Source organism: Orycteropus afer, unplaced genomic scaffold, assembly GCF_000298275.1.
Source record: "Orycteropus afer afer isolate SDZICR_OR568_19922 unplaced genomic scaffold, OryAfe1.0 scaffold00018, whole genome shotgun sequence".
Lineage (NCBI taxonomy): Eukaryota > Metazoa > Chordata > Mammalia > Tubulidentata > Orycteropodidae > Orycteropus > Orycteropus afer.
This window is the reverse complement of record NW_006921605.1, coordinates 7,886,430-7,906,696: the sequence shown is the minus strand read 5'-3', so window position 1 is coordinate 7,906,696 and position 20,267 is coordinate 7,886,430. Positions and strand designations below refer to the sequence as shown.

The 20,267-nt window shown below is 45.5% G+C and overlaps 1 protein-coding gene across 1 annotated transcript; it reads right to left on the bottom strand.

Moving 5' to 3' along the window:
• Positions 1-6,495: 6,495 nt before the first annotated feature.
• On the bottom strand, positions 6,496-18,440 carry LOC103214078 (CMRF35-like molecule 6). The gene is made up of 4 exons (XM_007959880.1): positions 18,380-18,440; positions 11,407-11,754; positions 9,483-9,573; positions 6,496-6,628 (listed from the first exon to the last, which is right to left on the bottom strand). Exons 1-4 carry the CDS (start codon positions 18,438-18,440, stop codon positions 6,496-6,498), a joined length of 633 nt encoding a protein of 210 aa, XP_007958071.1.
• Positions 18,441-20,267: the final 1,827 nt, after the last annotated feature.

Here is a 20,267-nt window from a genome sequence, read left to right as displayed (position 1 = left end):
TTTGTTCCACATTGTTCTCCCTCTCTATCCAGGATCACCTGCATAGATCCCCCTCCAAGTGGTTGATAATGGTAGCCAGGCTCTATCTAGTTCTAAATATGTGTTTCTTATAGCTGGTTGGCTAGGTAGCTATCTTCCAAATTTCTCGGCATAAACTAGGGAATGCTTCTAGTGTTGCACCCATTTGTTGAAACAACTCATAGGTATTCCATCAATTGCTCTCAGCCTTGTTTTCTGCCAATTCCTTCAGGACAGCTTGGACTTCTTTCAATACCATTCGTTCTTGATCGTATGCTACCTCCTAAAGTGGTTGAACATTGACCAATTCTTTTTAGTACAGATTCAGGGTATTGCTTCCATCTTCTTTAGATACGTCCTGCATCTTTCAATATTTTGCCCAGAGAATCCTTCAATATTGCAATTTACGGCTTGAATTTTTTTTTTCTTCAGTTCTTTCAGCTCAAGAAATACCATATGTGTTCTTCCCTTTTGATTTTCTAACTCCAGGTCTTTGCACATTTCATTATAATACTTTACTTTGTCTTCTTGAGCTGCCTTTTGAAATTTTCTGTTCAGATCTTTTACTTTACAATTTCTTCCATTAGCTTTAGCTACTTTCCATTCAAGAGCAAGTTTCAGAATCTCCTCTAACATCCATTTTGGTATTTTCCTTCTTCACTGTCTTTTTAATGACCTTTTGCTTTCTTTATGTTTGAAGTTCTTGATGTCATCCCACAACTCACCTGGTTTTCAGTCAGCAGTGTTCAATGTGTCAAATCTATTTTCAGATGGTTTCTACGTTCAGCTGGGATATACTGAAGGTCATATTTTGACTGTCATGGGCTTGTTTTAATTTTCAATACCAACTCAAAAGATGAGACAGGAAACTCAGGTGTCAGTTTATGCTAATGCAGTAGGAACAACTCAGAAAAGAAGGGTGATAAGAAGGGTGACAACACTCAAAGAATGGCATCAATGTCAAAGAATTGTATAGGTAGAAGTTGTTGGATTGGTGTATTTTATAACAACAAAGATAAAATAATTTTTTGAAAAAGTATATATAGATATAAATACATATATATGAGCCCTGGTGGTGGAATGGTTAAGTGCTCAGCTGATAATTGAAAGGTTGGTGGTTCAAGCCACCAGTGGCTTCATTCAGAGAATAAGTTGGGGATCCAGTCCCATGAAGAAGATGACAGTGTAGGAAGCCCAATGGGATAGTTCTACTTTGTCCTATAGAGTTGCTATGAGTCAGAATCGACTTAATAGCACAGAGAAAACAAAAAAATCAGCAAGATATACATAACGAAAAGCTTGCCATTTTGCCCTTTTTCCCTATTTTTTTAAATTGTGGTAAATGTATATGTAACAACACATTTGCCATATCAACCTTCTTCACACGCACACCATTCAGTGGGTTAGTTGTGTTTATCAAGTTGCATTTTGCCCATTTTTAAGTGTACTGTTCAGTGATATTAATTACATGCACCGTGTTGTGCCACCGTCACCGCTCTTTTGTTGTTGTTAGGTGCTGTCAAGACATTTCTCACTCACAGCAACCCTGTGTACCTCACAATGAAACACGGCCACATCCTGGGCCGTCCTCACAATGGTTGCAATGTTGAGCCCATTGTTGCACTACTGTGTCAATACATCTTGTTGAGGGTCTTCCTTTTTTTTGCTGACCCTCTACTTTACTAAATATGACATCCTTCTCCAGGGGCTAGTCCTTCTTGGTAGCATGTATTACCAAGAGACAAAGTACTCAAGCAAATGCTCTTGCTTCTAAGGAGCATTTTGCCTGTACTTCTAGAAAGTCAGATTTTTGTGTTGTTCTGGCAGTCCACGGTATATTTCACACTCTTTGTCAATACCCTAATTCAAAGGCAATAATTCTTTGGTCTTCTTTATTCATTGTCCAGCTTTTGTGTGCACATGAGGCGATTGAAAATACTATGGCTTGGGTCAGGTGCACCTTGGTCCTCAAAGTTATATCTTTGCATTTTTAATACTTTAAAGAGGTCTTTTGTAGCAGATTTGCCCAATGAACTATGTCGTTTGATTTCTTAATTGCTGCTTCTAGGGACATTGGTTGTGGATCTAAAGAAAAAAGAAATTTCTGACCACTTCAATCTTTTCTCCATTTGTCATGATGTTGCAGATTGGTCCAGTTGGGAAGAATTTTGCTTTCTTTATGTTAAAGTGTGAAACAAACTGAAGGCTGAAGTCTTTGATCTTCATCAGTAAGTGCTTTAAGTCTTCTTCACATTCAGCAAGCAAGAGTGTGTCATCTGCATATCGCAAGTTGTTCATGAGTCTTCCTCCAATCCTGATGTATCTTCTTCATAACCCAGTGTCACTGTATTTGCTCAGCTTAATATAATGTCACAGCTCATAATGTTTTAGATTAAACGTTGTTGTTGTTGTTAGTTGCTGTCCAGGTGATTCCAACTCATGGCGACCCCATGTGTGCTGAGTAGAACGGCTCCATAGTGTTTGTGTGTATGCGATTTGGGTGAAAATTTACAGAGCAAATTGATTTTATATTCAACAATTCATATACATTTGGTTTTGTGACATGTCTTGTAATCCTCACAATGTACCAGCACTCCTCTCAAGCTCTGCCCATTTCCAATTCCTTCATTCTTCTTTCCTTTCCTTTCCTGCCTTCTTAGCTTTATCCCTGGGCAAATGCTATCCTTTTGACCTCTCACTGTTTTAGTGAGTGAATAGCTCCCTGGTATTGTTATTTACCTTATAGGTTTGTCTATTGTTTGGCTGGAAATTGAGCCATGGGGGTGAGTTCATTTTGAGGCTTGAAGAGTGTGTGAGTAATATAGTCTCTGGGGTTCCACCAGTCTCTATCAGACCAATAAGCATGGTCTTTTTTTTTATGTAAATAATTTTTTGTTAAAAATTTGAAAACAAGCAAATGGACAAATTATCAGCAAAGTATTTTTTAAAAATTTTTTTTTTATTTTAAGAGCTTGTTTTATGTTCATTATGTGTACATTTATTTTTATTCCCCATTCACCATGTCCAACCCTAACCCACCCTCCTCCCCTCCTTACCCTGTAACCCTCCCCCTGTGCCCTTCATATTTATGCACTCCTGTGTGTCCTGCATTTCCTCAATTTGAATGTTGGTCCTCTGGTGTCCTGTGGTCTATTGTTCTAAGGGATGTATTACCACAGAGTATGTGGGTGCGTCATCCTGGGTTGAGAGGTCTGCATGTAAATCTTGTTAACTACTGGGCTGAGAGCCAGCCCCTGGGGGTGCATTTTATTCCAGGTGCAGAATGTATTCCAGGACCATAGTATTGGGGGTCTCACCAGATTTCATCTGACCAGTAATTCTGGTCATCATTGAGTTTTCGGATTTTATTCCACATTTTCCCTCCCGCTCTACCCAGGATCTGCTTCCAAATGCCCCCCCCTTTTTTTTTTGCATTCTTTGCTTCTAACACTAGGAGACCGTTAGCTGCATCTTAGATAACTACTTGAAAGCTTTTAAGACCCCAGTCACTACTCACCAATGTAGGATGTAGAGCAAGGCTTTTATGTATTTTGTTGTGCCAATTGAGTCTGGTGGCCCCCAGTACTATAGTCCTGAAACGGTAGATCTATTGGATCTCTCTCCCATAGTGTCTGGTTGTCTGTGAGGGATTACTCTGTGTCTGTCTTCTATTGCTTCTGTAAGGACTGCAGGTGTCTGTGCAAGATTAGCCTCAGCTGAATCTATCCTTGGTCTAGAGTATACTTCTGTTCACTGACTCCTGTCTGATCATCTCAGATGTTTACGTGTTTATCTGTAGCCTGGTGTTTGGTGCTAATGTCAATGCAGTATTGTGGATACATTGGTTGGTATTAGCATATGAGCAAAGTATTAATCACAAAACTCATTCAAGAAGTGATACAAAATGAAATGTTTTAGAGCCACTAAAACTGCCCACAAAAAGGAATAAACAGCAGGTACCAATGATTTTACAGAAGGTTATACCAAAAATTTAAGGAATAGATTTTCTAATTTTAAAGAAAATCTTTCCAAGAATAGAAAAGCAAGAGAACGCTCCTTGAGTTATTTATAAGGTCGAAATAATTCTGATGCAAAGCCAAACAAATATATAGGTCAAAGGAAAATTATAAAGCAAATTCATTCATGAAGTACTTACAAAAAGGAGCTCTGGTGGCATAGCAGATAAGGCATTTGGCTGCTAAGCAAAAAGTCAACAGTTCAAACCCACCAGCTGCTCTGCAGAAGGAAGATTGGGAGATCTACTTCCTTAAAGATTTACAACCTCAGAAACCCAATGGAGGTCTCTATGAGTCAGAATCAACTCAATGGCAGTGAGTTTGTTTTTGAATTTACAAAAATTCTAAACAAAACATTAGCAATATGAATTCAGCAATAAATGAAACACAGAATATCTTATCAGCAGTTTTGGTTTACTCCAGAATGCAATTTCATTTCAGTAGTGATACTGCCTTGGAAACCCAAGGAGGGGGTCACTATGAGTCGGGTCCGACTTGATGGTACATAACAACAACAATAACAACATTAAAATTTTATATCATTCACCATATCAACATTATAAAGGGCAAAGCCATATAATTATGTCACTAGATACATAAAAAACACTATCAAAGATCCATTACTTTCCATGATAAACTAGATATACAAGAGTATCTATAAGTCAACTTTGCACACACATTACAATCAGTGGTGGAAGTCTTCCCTTTAAAATCAGGAAGAGAACAAGGATGCTGGTAATCACCACTTTGTTGGAAACTGAGTTGTAGCCTTGGCCTTCACAGTGCAACATGAAAAAGGAATAAAAGATGAGAAGTAGAAAGGAAAAAGCATAACTAAATAGTTGTAGATGAATTGATTGCATGTCAAAATGAAAAAAACAGTAAGATTTTACCAGGAATGCTATACATAAGATGAGCTACAACGATCAATTCTGTATCTACACACATGTCAAGAATAGCTTGAAACACAATAAAAATATCACTTAAAATAGCAATAAAAAGTTATCCAGATTTAAATTTAATATGTGAACAGCTTTGAGGAGAAAATCATATGACATATTTAAGAAGCTCAGAAATAACAAGTCACGTATTGTGTTCATACATAGGAAAAGTGATTATAAAGATGAGGAGGGAACAACAACAAAACAGGCTGACCTCTGACAATATGTACAAAAATATAAAATGTAAATAAAAAAGACAAAAAGATGAGTTTGACATAGTTACACTAAAAAAAAAAAATCTCAAAAAGTTTTTTTTTTTTCTTTTTTAGAAACGTGCGTGGCTCGTTCTAAGTGTTACATGGAAGAGGAAAGAGCTAATATTTGCAAAGACGTGCCTGATATAAAACAACAATATGTGGTGACATAACATACCAGATTTCAAGATGTTTTAGTAAAGCTGAAGTTACCAAAACAGTGTCGCATTGGCTCAGGAATAAGGAAATAGACAAATGAAAGAGAATAGAACCCTCAGAAAGAGATCCACAGAAACACAGAAATCAGTATCCGCCAGAAGTCGCAAAGCAGATCATGGGGAAAGGAGGGAACCGTCAGTAACTGTGGACAATGCTTACCCATAGGGAGAAAACGGGATGACTCCTACCTCAGGCTCAAACCAAAAACCAAACGCACTGCCATCTAGATTCTGACTCACAGCGATCTCCATTGGGTTTCTAAGGTTGTAACTCTTTTTTTTTTTTTTTTTTTTAATTTTTATTGTGATTTGGGCGAAAGTTTACAGAGCCAATTCATTTTCCATACAACCATCCATACCCATTTTGCCTCATGACATTGACTGCAATTTCCCACAATGTAGCAGCTCTCTTCCCACCTCCTCCTTATAGTTCTCTCTTCTCTGTGTCCTTCCCTCCCACGAACTCCTGCCCCCCCCGCCCCCTGCCCCCATTATCTCCCTGTACAAACACTGCCCTTCCATTCTCCCATGATTGATCGCTCCAAGAGTGGATCTACCTGATGTAAATGTTCACCCCATATGCCTGGCTGTTGTTTGGCTGAAAGCCACAAGAGTTCTGTTCCAGACCTGAAGGCTAGGGGCACAGTCGCAAGGCTGTAAATCCTTACGGAAGTAGATTGCCCCATCTTCCTTCTGCAGAGTGGCTGGTGTGTTTGAACTGCCGACCTTCTGGTTAGCAGCCAAATGTCATATGCACTACACCACTAATCCTCCTTCTATCTCAGGCTAGGCACAAAAAAAACCAAGTACAGGTGATATTCTCTTTCTTAAACTGTAAGGTGGACAAACAAGTGTTAAAGAACATTTGTTAAAGGTGTATATTTTTATTAGACATGTTACTTAATATTTATAATATGTTGCATGAAAAAAGTTTTTAAAACACAGGAAACCTGGGCGGTGACAGAGGATTGGTTGCTGAGCTCATTTGGATTCTGCCTGAGGGGCTGGATCCATGGACAGAGCATCTTGGCACGAGGGCTGCTGGTTCTCACAGCTGGACTCCCCGGCCCGCCAGGGACCTCTGAGGCCTGTTCACCCAGAGGACAGCCCCGAGCATGCTCAAGAACACGGGCACCTTCAGGAAGACCAGGAGCAGGAAGTGGACACTGCTGAGCAGGGACCTGTGCAGGACATGGTAACAGACAGTGAACGGCCTCCTCAGAAGGAGGCCTTGGAACCTCCCCTTCCCTCTGCCCAGGAGCCCAGATCCTGGGGACATAATGATGCACATCAGGGCCAACCCTGGGAGAGCCCAAAGACAGACCAGCCTCACCCATGAGACTGCTGTTCCCAACCCTTAACTTTGGGCTGGGGACATAATGAAGGGCCATGGGGATGACAGAGGAGACCCAGGAGTCCAGGCACAGTCCACATCTTTGCCACTGTATCCTAATGCCTGGAGAGGCCCTGCACCTAAAAAAAATAGTAAGAAAAAAAACTTCAGTCATGACTCAGTGTCATTGAGTCAAATGTGACTCATAGCGACCTCCTTGGGGTTTCCGAGATGGTAAATCTTTGTGGAAGTAGATTGCTCAACCTTCCTTCTGAGGAGTGGCTGGTGGGTTTGAACCATCAATCTTCTAGTTAGCAGTCAAATTCCTTAGGCACTATGCCACCGGGGCTCCTGTGCACCTCTAAAACCCAAACCAAACTCACTGCCATCAAGTCACTTTTGACTCACAGCCACCCACTTTGGGTTTCTGAGGCAGTAAATCTTTATGGAAATAGATTGCCCAGTCTTCCTTCCTCTGAGTTTGAACTTCCAACCTTCTAGTTAGCAGTCAAATGTCTTAGGCACTACACCACTAGAGCTCTTGATTTTTTATATATTGTTGTTGTTGTTGTTGTTATGTGCCATCGAGTCGGCCCCAACTCATAGTGACCCCTCCTTGGGTTTCTGAGGCAGTATCACTACGGAAGTAGATTGCCCCATCTTCCTTCCAAGGAGTGGCTGATGGGTTTGAACCACCAGCCTTCTGGTTAGCAGTCAAGTGCCTTAGGCATATAGCAAATATAAATACTTTACCTTCTTCCTTTTTCCACACAAAAGCAGACATACTATACATACTAGAGGTAGTCCCCGACTTGTGACACATTCAGGCTATGACAAACTGCACTAAGACTGTCTTTGTTTTTGTACATCTCACTGTTAGTAATACGTATCTACTGAGAGATCCCTGTAAGTTTCCATGCTCCCAATCACCAAAGGCAAATTAAGATTGGTTTTATAAAGATACGATAATAAAAGGCATTGATAATGAGCACTAGACAAAAACGTGGTACTGCATTCCATATGAGAGGGACTCCCTGTATTCTGGTCTGACTTTCTATCAGTGCCTCTCAGCAACCTCCCACATCCGTGGGCTTACAGAAGCACCTTGCTGTCTTCCACACCCGCGTGCTATTTCGCTTCACGGATCCACCATAACTCATTTCACGATCCCTTCTTAGCCATTTCCCTACCTTTTGTGACTATAAACACTGTGCGGTGAGTAAACCTTTCCTGCCATCATTTTCCACTTGGACGAGCACCAGCCATTCCTGGGAAGCTGGATGGCACAGGTAGCAATCAGCCGCTAACCTAGAGGTCGGCAGCTCGAGTCCACCCTGCAGTGCCATGGAAGAAAGGGCTGTCAACCTGCTCCCACACAGACCACAGCCAGGAAAACACAATGCAGCACTCACCTCCAAGACATGTGGTGTCCATGAGAGAGAGTCCACTCGGTGGTAACAGCTTTGATTTTTTATATGAAGCTTAAGCTTAAAGGTCCTCATTGTGTGGGCCCTTTCTTTCATACTTAACTTTGAATTCATTATTATCTAATATTTTTATGAAAGATGGCCCCCTAAATTGCACTGTCTTCAGGCCCAATAACACCTAGTTTTCCTTGTGTGTGGATCAATTTCTGGAAGTGGTGTGTTTGGGGCCTGAATTTCCTTGTTTGTTATGAAGATTCAACCCCCTGGCCGTGGGCAGGAAGCCTACGGAAGGTCTCTGGGCATCTGTGGGTCCCAGAAATGCGTTTTGACTGCAGGCATTTTTAGAGGGAAGAGTCTATAGATTTTTTCTTTTTTAAATTGTGATTTGGGTGAAATTTTACAGAGCAAATTCATTTTCCACACAGCAGGTTGCACACCTTTTGTTTCATGACATTGACTGCAATTCCCCACAATGGAACAGTTTTCTTCCCACTTCCTCCCTGTAGCTACCTCTTCTCTGTGTCCTTCTTACGCACTCCTGCCCCCTGAGCTGTCTCCCTATAGATTTGTGCAGATTATCCATGGGGCTGGCGACCCCAGAAAAGGGCCACTGGTTTAGAGGGAAGTCCCTGAGTGGAGCAAACACCTAAGTGCTCAAGTAGTAGCTGGGACACTGGGGCGTGAACCCACCCAAAGGCACCTCAGAACACAGGCCTGTGATCTGCCTCTGAAAGGGAACAGCCATGAAAACCCCACGGAGCAGTATCTGCACACATGGGGGTGCCACGGCTACAACAACAACCACAGCTTGGAGGGAAGAGCCCAAGACCTTGGAGTCACGTAACCTGAGTCGGAAGCCCAGTCCTGCCTCTTGTGGCTGTGCACCTGGGAAAATTGCTTAACCTCTCTGAGCCTCAGTTTCCTCATCTGTAAAATGAAGATAACAGTGCAGGTGACAGTGAGGAGCAAAGGGGAACATTTCTGTAAGACCCCCAGGGTGGGCCTGGTAGGCTAGCAACTGGTCTCACTAAATGCAGCTTCTCCTGGCCTCAGAGCTCTCTCAAAGCCCAGGGTAGGTCCAGCGTGGCCTAAGCTACGCAAGCTGGGATATGCAGACGGGGTGTCCAGCCTGGACTGGGGCAGACGGAGTCAAGATGTTCCAGCCACAGGGGTGTGAGTCCTACCCTCAACTGGGCCACATCTGGACCACAGGAAGAGGAAGTGGCCCAGGCCGAGAAGACCCACCTCCAGGTCACGAGGACTGAGGTGCCTTACCCTGGGCCCTGGCTCTGGTTGGAGTTCTCCTGGCTGCTCATGCTGTGGGTGACACTCTCTGTGACCAGTGCAGTGGACAACATGGGTGGAGCTTCAGTTATGGTTGTGGAGGTCAAGGAGGTCAAGGAAGTCATGGTGAATGTCATACCTGTAGGTGTGTTTGATGTTGGTGCTGGTGCAAAAACACAGATCAGACCCAGGGCCTCTCCTCTGACCCTCCCCGCCTCTTGCCAGCACATTTCTGGCTGGATTTCACACTGGATGCTCACTTAGGAAAGGGACAGGACAGAGGAAACTGGGGCCAAAGTTCCCCCAGGATCCCCTGGGCCCAGGTAGTGTTTCCAAGCAGCACACAGGAAGCTCAACAGCCCTGACTCCCTCCTGCTGACACAGGGCGGGCCGACTGCCTCTAACGTGTCTCCCACCCCAGCCTTGTCCCCTCCAAGCACAGCCACGCAGTGGCCACAGACGTGTGTCCACACTGCACATCTGCCCTGTCGAGAGTTAAACTCCTCACTGAGCCCTGCATCTGCCCTGCCTGCCCCTCTACTGGTCTCTCAACCATCCTTCACACACTCTGAGTTTCTGGGGGCTGACAGTCTCCTGTGCAGGCTCTGTTCTCAGCCTCACCTCCCCTCCTGCATCAAGACTGAGCAGAGACATCAGGACCCCAGAACCCTCCCTGACCCCGTGGCAACGAATTGTCCCCTGAGGCCTGAGGCCCCTGCTGTAGGAGATCATGGTCCTTTGGGTGTCTGCCTGTCTGAGGACACTCTTTGCACTACAATGGTCCTGCTCCCTGGCTCTCTGCTCTTCTCCAACACAGAACCATGTTTCAGACCCCTGAACACATCAGCACATGATAGAGAATTGACCCTCAATGAACGGGATGTGGAATGGACTTCCTCGTGGACAAACACTACACTGCTGTGGGGGACTGTCGGGGACCTCAGGGGAGCAGAGGGCAGGGAGGAGCTGGGGAAGGGGACCCCATGAAGCAGAGAGAGCCCCACAGGTGGCCAGGGGACCGCTGAGCTTTCTCCATGTTCACTGTGGCTGCACCAGGACTCATACTTGGCCTGTGGCTGGGCCCTTCACAGGGACAGTTTGTGTAGTAGTTTGGCCATCCCACAAAGTCGAGGCTAAAGCAGGTGGCCTGAGGCAGGTGATATAGAGTCTGGGGGAAGATGGGGTCTGGGCTAGAGGTTGTTGTTGTTGTTATGTGCCGTCAAGTTGGACCCCACTCATAGCGACCCCTCCTTGGGTTTCCGAGGCAGTATCACTATGGAAGTAGATTGTCCCATCTTCCTTCCAAGGAGTGGCTGGTGCGTTTGAACCGCCAGCCTTCTGGTTAGCAGTCAAGTGCCTTAGGCACTATGCTACCAGAGCTCCCCTGGGCTAGAGGATCAGAGAGCGATCAGGACGTGGGGTTTGGCTGGGGCTGGGCCGTCACCCTGTCCCTGCCGGCACTGGGAAGCCTGGGCAGCTGGTCCGTGTGTGACCCCTGGTCCCTGAGAGTGGATGTCTCAGAGATCTGCTGCCCCTTAGGCTAAAGGACAATGGGGAGCCCTTCAGAGTGGGCCCATGCCACACAGCTCCAGTGGGGGCAGAAGGGGCAAGGACCCTACTGTCCTGGGGGCTCAAACTCATATCTTCCTCACTCACCCACCCCACCTGCCTCAGTGTCTCTCAAACCACTGATGACTACAAAGCCAGGGCAAGGCAGATTGCTTTGGGGCTCTCCCTTTCGCACACACACATGTGCACACATGCACATGCATACACACACAAGCATAGATGCCCACACACGCACATGCATGCATAGTTTTCCCCACATCTCTGACCTGAGACCTGCCCCAGCTCTTCTGACTTGAGCTTGTTCAGGCAGCCCTGGTGCTGGTGGGGGGGAGGGGGAGGGGCTCACCTGGGAACACAGACACCATCACCTGGAAGACAGGATCCCACATAAGATCATCTTCAAACAAGTTTGTATCGATCCCACACCAGTATGCACCTTCGTCCTCCACTGTAAGGTTCCACATCATCACCGTGAAGGTGAGCTGGGCGTGATGGTCCTTGATGGACACTCGTCCGCTCCTCTTCTCTCTGTCTGACCCTCTGGTCTCCACAATCTTGTCACAGTGTCTAATTTGTGGTTCTCTGCACCAGTATTTGCTGTTCTTCTTTAATTTCTCCTCATACTGACACTGCACGCTCAAAGATCCCCCCTCAGAGCCTGTCACAATCCTGGGGCCACTCAGTGTCACACAGCCTGGAAAACACAGGTAGGGTCCCAACTCCTCACCCAGGCAGGTCAGGGTCAGTGGTGCCCCAGGGGTCAGTTCTCATGAAACTTCTCCCCCCTTCACACTTTGAATGCCCTTACCTGGCACCCTGCCAACACCAAGTTTTGACCCCAGTAACCCCTTCCTTTAGATCCCATCCCCTTTTCTGCTGCCCTTGGATCTTCCTCACTGACCACAGGCCTTCCATGTCCAAATTCCCCAGAACTATAAGAACCCCCTCCTCTAAGCACCTGCTCTCACCAGAAAGGCACCCCCAGGTCTGACAACAACCCCTAGCATCTCACAGCTCACACAGCAATCTGGCCCCAGCAAGGGAATACCAACCAGGGTTAACAAGTCATAACAAAAGTGCTGGACACACCTGATAAAATTGTGCATCAAAAATGATTCCTAGGCACAAAAAGTTTAAACGAACTTGTCAGTTTCCAAAGCTGTAGAGCCCTGGAGGTTGTCTCACTTCTCACACGGGTAAAGATGCAGCCGGAGAGGTCCCCTGGGCCCTGCAGGACAGCACAGCCAAAGAGCAGCAGAGCTGGAACGCGGACCAAAATCGACTCACACTCGCCTGAGCTCACGGTGGCAGTCCTCATCTCATGCTTACATTAGTTTAGTGCTTACTTTAGTTTGCCCACTGCTTGGAGACGGGATTTTCAAGAAAGCTCATTTTTTCCTTCCTAGATTTGTGTCTGCTATTCTCCCCAGTAGCTCGCAGATACGAAGTTCACAGAGTCAGGTGATGTGTGAAGCTGCTGTGGCCACCCGGGTTGAGGACACTGGCCCTGCCCTGAGCCGAGGGCCAGGTGCCCCCACTGCCCTCATGGTCTGTGATCAGGTCCGCATGTGCTCACTCTCTTCCCTGAGAGTCTGAACTCTGGCATTTTACTAGCTTTCCCAGGTCCTTCAGTCCCTTCACTTGGAGACTTTGGCACCACTTGAGTATCAGCTCCAGGAAGGCAGGGCCTTGTCCTCGTTACATCATCAGTGCCTAGAAGTACCTGGCGCATAGTACACCCTCAATAACTACTTCACCATTAGGTTCTTGCCTCACAGGGCTTGGGTCCTGCAAAAAGGACATAGAGCAGCATCCTCCTCTGACCTCCCCTAACTTCACAAGGGGGAACTGAGTCACCATCAACAGCCCAAGGCTTATTCCTATGGCCCGACATGCCACACCACCCTCCATCCTTTTTACCAATTCTGACATCAACCATCTCTCCCATGGCACTCAGTACTTCTTTGCTGAGTTCGATAATTTGTTGCAATGGCCACACAGAACTCACAGACAATACTCACGATTACAGAATTTATTAGGGAAGTAACAAGTTACAATTCACTTCAGGAGTGCACTCAGGAGACAATTCTTCAATCAGGATAGTCTCCCCTCTGCTATGCCCTCAGGCACGCCTCTCTGGCCCTTGGCCTCTTTGTCTGGCCTCTGCTGTGCTTGGGGACAAGTGTTACAAAGCTCTTTTAGGTGCCCCTAGGTGTATTCCACTTTGCCAGCAAGCCTTCTGCCTAAAGGCACTCAGGTTTCTTGCTCAGTGGGCCGGCAAGCCTGCAGCTCTGTCTCATGCCTCTTGGTTCCACTGCCGCCATCTCTCTGCTGGACATCTCTGCTGGAAGTCACTGCCGAGGAGGTAAAGCACAGGGATCCTGGGTCTAAAGATGCACTCTACTCCCTTCCACTTCCAGCTATTCTCTCTTGATGGCAGTGAGATTTCCCTTTCTGCCTCTAAGAAGGCTCATTTTAAGCCCAGCAGCACAGCAAATTAACCAATCCTCATATTAGAGTTCCATTCACCTTATTGGTGTGGTCCCACCCAGTAATCTGGTGGGAATCACAAACACTGGCTAGAAGACTCATACCAAGTCATTCACTGCACCACAGATCCCAAGAGCCTTGGGCCCTTCCCCCAACTCACTGAGCCTCCATACTCTCCTCGCACGGCTGCCCAAAGCTGCCCACAGGCTCCCATCCATCCCTGTCCTGGGACCCAGGCCCATCTAAACTTCCTCTCCTGGCCTGGATGCCCAAATGCTCAGCACAGGGGTGCAGAGAAGGCCTTTCAAGCCCTGTGGTAATGTGATATTTACAGAAAGTCTACATAGTGATAGCTAAGGGAAAGTTCAAAGGTGCACTCTCACTTCAGCTTCATTTCTCTGCTGTGTGTTTAGGGGCAAGTTGCTTAGCCTCTCTGGGCTTCAGATGCCTCATCTGCAAAGTGATGAAAATTTTGTTCACCTCACATGGTATTTGGGGTATTAAATGAGAAAATAGATGTAAAATTGTTGCCCAATAATCTTAGGTTGAACCACATGAAATTGCTGAGGTTCAATTGTTTTTTAACCAAAAAAATCAGGAATGTCACATGATGCAGTTTAATAAAAATTACTAACGCTCTGGTTAACCCAAAGAAGAAGAAAGAAAGAAAACACATACACATAAAATTAGGGGGAAAAAAACACAACCACAAAGAATATCAAAACAATTAAGTCAGTCCTGTGCAGGAATCTTTACCAACACATTTGCAGACCTGGATGCATGGGTCGTCTTCTAGAAAAACACAAATTATTAAAACTGACATCCATTAAGTGTTTAATAAATCAATGTCAGTCCCTAGTCCACCTCCACCCAAGAACCCATTCCTTTTCGCTTCGTCTGAACTCTATTCCCTGCCGGTTCTGGGCTGCAAATGGTCATCTTTCCTTGCCTAATCTGGGTCACCCAATGGCCCTGCCCACAGCTGCTGGCTCCTGTGTTGTGTCCAGTGTCTGCCTCCTCTTTGGTTGGTCTCTCTTTTCTTCTCCTGATTCACTTTTCTAGCCTAAGAAGAAACAAAAACAAGCCCCCCATTTGAGGACACCTGTAACTGAAATGTTGGGGGCAAGAACATCACCAGGACCCCCAAAAGGTTCTCTCATCTGTAAGACATACTTTAGAGACAAGAAGGATGTCACATGAGGGAAAAATAAACCTTCTCCCTAGACACTGTGAAGGCCTCCAACACCGGCTGCTGCTGTTTTAAAAACCCTTCATAAACGGATGTAAATGGACACCTTCTTCAGACTTACTGGGGACACTGGGCACATCCCCTGAGTCAGGGACAAAGCAAGGATAAGCACTACCACCACAGTCACTGACGTCATTCTGGGAGACATCTTTCTCAGCAAAAAGAAGAAATACAAGCAATAAACATCATAGAGGAACAGCCGACTCTCAGGGGATGCAGAGCATGTGAGCCCAAGAGAAGCAATGGAAACGATGCAGGACGATGACTGGCTTCCACACAAAATCAGTAGATTTCCTCTAGATGACCAGTGAGCAGATACAACAGAAAAAACATCCAATGTATAACAAAAACAGCCAAAAATGTTTAAATATCCCAGGAACAAACTAACAAGAAATGTGCAGGGCCTGTGTGAGGAACACAGTCATCACAGAGGGCACAGAAACCCAATCTCTGAAAGGAAGGGTCAACCCTGTGCTGTTGTTGTTGCCAGGTGCCGTCAAATCATCTTGACTCATAGTGACCTCATGTACAGCAGAACGAAACACTGCCCACTCCTGTGCCAGCCCCATGATTTTTGCTATAGCTGAGCCTATCGTAGCAGCCACTGTATCAATCCATCTGGTTGAAGGCCTTCCCCTTTTTGCTGACCCTCCACTTTGCCAAGCATGATATCCTTCTCCAGGGAATGGTCCCTTCTTACACCATGACCAAAGTAGGTGAGACAAAGTCTGGCCATTCTCACTTCCAAGGAGCATTCCGGCCCCACTTCTTCCAGGACAGATTTGTTAGTTCTTTTAGCAGTCCATGGTACTTTCAGCATTCTTCACCAACACCACAACTCAAAAGCATCGACTTGTCTTTGGTCTTCCTTTTTCATTGTCCAGTTCTCACATGCATACAAGGTGACTAAAAATATCATGGCTTGTGTCAAGTGCACCTTAGTCTTCAAGGAGACATCTTTGCTCTTCAGGACTTGAAAGAGGTCCTTTGCAGCAGATTTGCCCAATGCTATATGACGTCTGATATCCTCACTGCTGCTTCCATTGATGTTGACTGTAGAAACTAAGTAATATGAAGTCTTTGACAACTTCAGTCTTTTCTCCATTTATCATGATGCTGCCCCTTGGACCCATTGTGAGGATTTTTGTTCTCTTTATATTGATGTGTAATGCATACTGCAGACTGTAGTCTTCGATCTTCATCAGTTAGTGTTTCAAGTCATCCTCACTTTTAGTGAGCAAAGTTGTGTTGTCTGCATAATGCAGGTGGTTAATGAGTCTTCCTCCAACCCTGATGCCACGTTCTTCTTCATATAGTCCAGCTTCTCAGATTATTCACTCAGCACAGAGATTGAATAAATATGGTGAAAGGATACAACCCTGACACACTCCCTTCTTGATTTTAAACTATGTGGTGTCTCCTTGTTCTGTTTGAACAACAGCCTCCTGGTCTATGTACAAGTTCCTCAGGAGCACAATTAAGTGTTCTGGAATTCCCATGTTATCCATAATTTGTTGTGATCCACACAATCCAACGCCTTTGCATAGTCAATAAAACATAAGTTTATCTTTCTGGTATTCTTTGCTTTGAGCCAAGATCCATCTGACACCAGCAATGATATCCCTCATTCCATGTCCTCTTCTGAATCCAGCTTGCATTTCTGGAAGTTCTCTGTCAATATACCGCTGTAACCGTTTTTTAATTATCTTCAGTAAGATTTTACTTGCGTGCTATATCAATGATATTGTTCAATAATTTCCACATTCTGTGGGATCACCTTTCTTTGGAATGGGTACAAATAAAGATCTCTTCCAGTCAGTTGGCCAGGTAACTGTCTTCCAAATCTCTTGGCATAGCTGAGTGAGTACCTCTAGTGTGTCATCTGTTTGTTGAAACATCTCAATGGGTGTCCCGTCAATTCCTGGAGCCTTGTTTTCACCACTTCCCTCAGTGCAGCTTTGACTTCTTCCTTCAGTACTACTGGTTCTTGATCATATGCCACCTCCTGAAATGGATGAACATCAACCAATTCTTTGTTGTACAGTGACTCTGTGTATTCCTTCCACCTTCTTCTTTTTTTTAATTTATTTTGATTTGGGTGAAGATTTACAGAGTAAATTCACTTTTCATACAGCAGTGCACATATACTTTGTCTCATGTCATTGACCAAAATTTACAATACAACAGCTCCCCCCCTCCCACTTCCTCCCCATAGTTACCTCTTCCCAGTGTCCATCCCTCCATACTTTTCTGCGCCCTGAGCTGTCTCCCTGTGCATAAGCAGCCCTTCCTTCTCCCATGATTGTTCTCTCCAGGGTGTGTGTCTACTTGAGGTAAATGTTTAACTCACTTGCCTGTACTTTGTTTGGCTGGAAACCACAGGTGTAGGTTCAATTCCAGACCTGAAGGGCAGCTAGGGGCCATAGTCTCAGTGGTTCCACCAGGCTCTATTGGACCAGCAAACCTGGTCCCCACCTTCTTCTTCTTCTTCTTCTTTTTTTTTTTTTTTGCCTCCAAATGATTTTGAGTTTTGTTCCACATTGTTCTCCCTCTCTATGCAGGATCTCCTACATCCCTTCCAAGTGGATGACAGTCCTTCCACCTTCTTTTGATGTTTCCTGCATCATTCACTATATTGCTCATAGAATCTTTCAATATTGCAACTCGAGGCTTAAATTTCCTCTTCAGTTCTTTCAGCTTGAGAAATGCCAAACGTGTTCTTCCCTTTTGGTTTTCCAACTCCATGTCTCTGCACATTTCATTATAATAATTGACTTTGTCTGCTCAAGCTGCTCTTTTAAATCTTCTGTTTAGCTTTTTTTACCTTGTCTTTTCTTCCATTTGGTTTAGCTACTCTCCACTCAAGGGAAAGTTTCAGTCTCTTCTGACAAAACCTGTGAGTTACCCCAAAGAAAGGCTCCTCCCTTCTCTCTCCACAGTTTCCCTTCTCTCCGCACAGTTTCACTTTTCTTCCCACGATTTCTCTTCTCTCCCCTTCCTTCCTACCAGTATTCCCTCCCCTCCATCCCCATCTCTCCTACTTGGAGACAACTGACCCCTGGCTCTCAGGCCCACATAGGGGCTGTCACCAGAGTTCCTTCCTGCTCAGGCTCCAGTCAGCCCCCATGATGCCCCAGCAACACCTCCATGTCCCTGAGACCACAGCCTGATCCTCCACGGTCTCTGTGCTTCTTCCACAGCCAGCAAAGGAGAACCAGGAGGATGCTGTCTCTCCCAAAATACATGCCCCTCAGGTGCCCTTAGCTGTGGACACTCTCCCACCCACTCAGAGGATGACCTGCCTCTCACCTTCCTTCTTCTCATGATGATTCCTGTAAGAACTTCCCACAATTCCTTCCTTCACACTCACCCCCATGCTCCACTCCCCATGAGGCCTATCCAAGGTCAGGGGTGTAGAAGGACAGACAGGCCCTCATCCTTCCATCCCAGTGGTGGATGAGCCCTGTCAGAGTCCACACTCAGATGCCTCACCTGGCACCTGCCCTGCCTCTATCCCCTCACACACCTTCCCTGCCTCCCATCTCCCAGGACAGAGTTTCAGTCCGGGATGTTCCCTCACCTGGCAGCCAGAGAAGCAGCAGAGCTGGATGCAGCCACACGGCCCAGTCCCTCTGGGTCATTTCTCAAAGACAGGTGTCACTTGAAATAGCCCCAGTCCTAGCTGGACACCAGTCCTCCTCAGGAGGAGAGGCCAGAGTCCCTAAGAAGTGCAGCTTCTGTGTTCAGAGTTCTTCTCCTAGAACTGGCCAGAAATGGAGGATTCTGAGGGAGCTGAGTGGCCCGCAGTGACAGACATCCACTGGGAACCATCCTATCCAGTTAAATCAACGATCCATAGCTATTTCTGGTTAAGATACCCCCACACACACCTCCATTACTCACCATACTCACAGACCTGCACTGCTCACCCTCTCACCACCCTCCAGAACAACAGGGCCAAATGGTGTGGTTTCCTTCTGGTCATGACCGGAAACTCCTCTCTCACTTCCTTGTGGTCATGATGAGCCCTGTGGGGAGGAGCAAGGATAAATACCCTTCTCTGGCCCAATATACCCTCGGTGAGGCTGTGTCCCGGGAAACTTCCCTGAACCCATGAGCCTTCCAGCTCTAGGCCTGAACCCCACAATGGCACCATGACCCCAGAGTTCCTAAATGGTTTCTAGTATTGAGCAAGTGTCCTCAACTCAACTAGAGGGTCCTCAGGTTGTGGACTTCCTTCCTATATAGTGCCCACTACACTCAGCTCGGGGCTGGGCACAAAACAGGGACTCCACAAACTTACATGGACCCAACTTCTTTTAGATCCACATGGAATTAAAACTCACACACTCCCATTCCTTGTGATAAGTGCCCTCAGCTTGCACAAAGAGCCACAGAGAACAGTAAATCCAACTCCTAATGTGCACCATATTCCCTGAGATCTTTCAGTTATTTAACTCCAGTGTCCACCATAGGAAACCCTGTTTCATGTTTGAAGTCCCAAGAATGCCCTTCCTTTTTGGTCATTGATGTCCTTTTTGGAGCTTTTACTTTCTTGCTTTCTTCTGGGCACATCAGGACCTTCCTTGAGAGAGTGCTAGGAAATGAAGGACAGTTGCTGATTTTCCTGCTGGAAGATTCTAGGGACACAGTTTGGTAGACATTGGAAATTTTTCTATGGCAACGTGTTTGATTAACTAGTATGAGTTTTCCTTTGGATCTTGATATTTTTTAGATGAACACAAAAATGTATGGGAGAAGTTGTATGAGTAGTTTACTTGGTCTTATAATTGTTTTCCCTGAAATGTGTATTTTTCAATCCAGCAATGAGCCAAAAAACGTTGCTACCATCTTGAATGTCAAGGTTAAGAGGAGAATGCACTAGACTGGGAAGCAGGAGGCTAGATCCTCCTGTGACTCCTTCACTTACACCTGCATGTCCTTGAGCAAGACCTGTAGCCTCTGTAAAATGTCAATAATAAAATCTAATCTATGGAACTAAGGCATTTGACTGCCAACCAGAAGGCTAGTGGTTCAAAGCCACCAGCCACTCCTCAGAAGGAAGACTGGACAATCTACTTCCATAGTGATACTGCCTCAGAAATCCAAGGAGGGGTCACTATGAGTCACAATTGACTTGATGGTAGTGAGTTTGGCACAACCAACAACAAAAAGACAAATAATCCAATTTAAAAATGGGGTTAAAAAAATGAACAAAGGACTTGAATAGATATTTCTCTGAAGAAGATGTATAAATAAATTTGTCACTAAACCCACTGCCATCAGGTTGATTCTAACTCACAGCACCCCTAGAGGACACAGTAGAACTGCCCCATAGAGTTTCCAAGGCTGTAACTCTTTATGGAAGCACATTGTCATGTCTTTCTCCTGTGGAGACGCTAGTGGGTTTGAACCACCTTTCCGTTAACAATTGAGCACTTAACCACTGTGCCACTAGGGCTCCCATG

What these genes read in the sequence shown, in the direction of transcription:
- LOC103214078 (XM_007959880.1), bottom strand. Translation starts at nt 18,440, where the DNA reads ATGACCCAGAGGGACTGGGCCGTGTGGCTGCATCCAGCTCTGCTGCTT. An exon ending in GCTGCTTCTCTGGCTGCCAG is followed by an intron (nt 11,755 to 18,379) that starts GTGAGGGAACAT and finishes TGTGTTTTCCAG; the next exon opens with GCTGTGTGACACTGAGTGGC. An exon ending in AACCAGAGCCAGGGCCCAGG is followed by an intron (nt 6,629 to 9,482) that starts GTAAGGCACCTC and finishes TGTCCTGCACAG; the next exon opens with GTCCCTGCTCAGCAGTGTCC.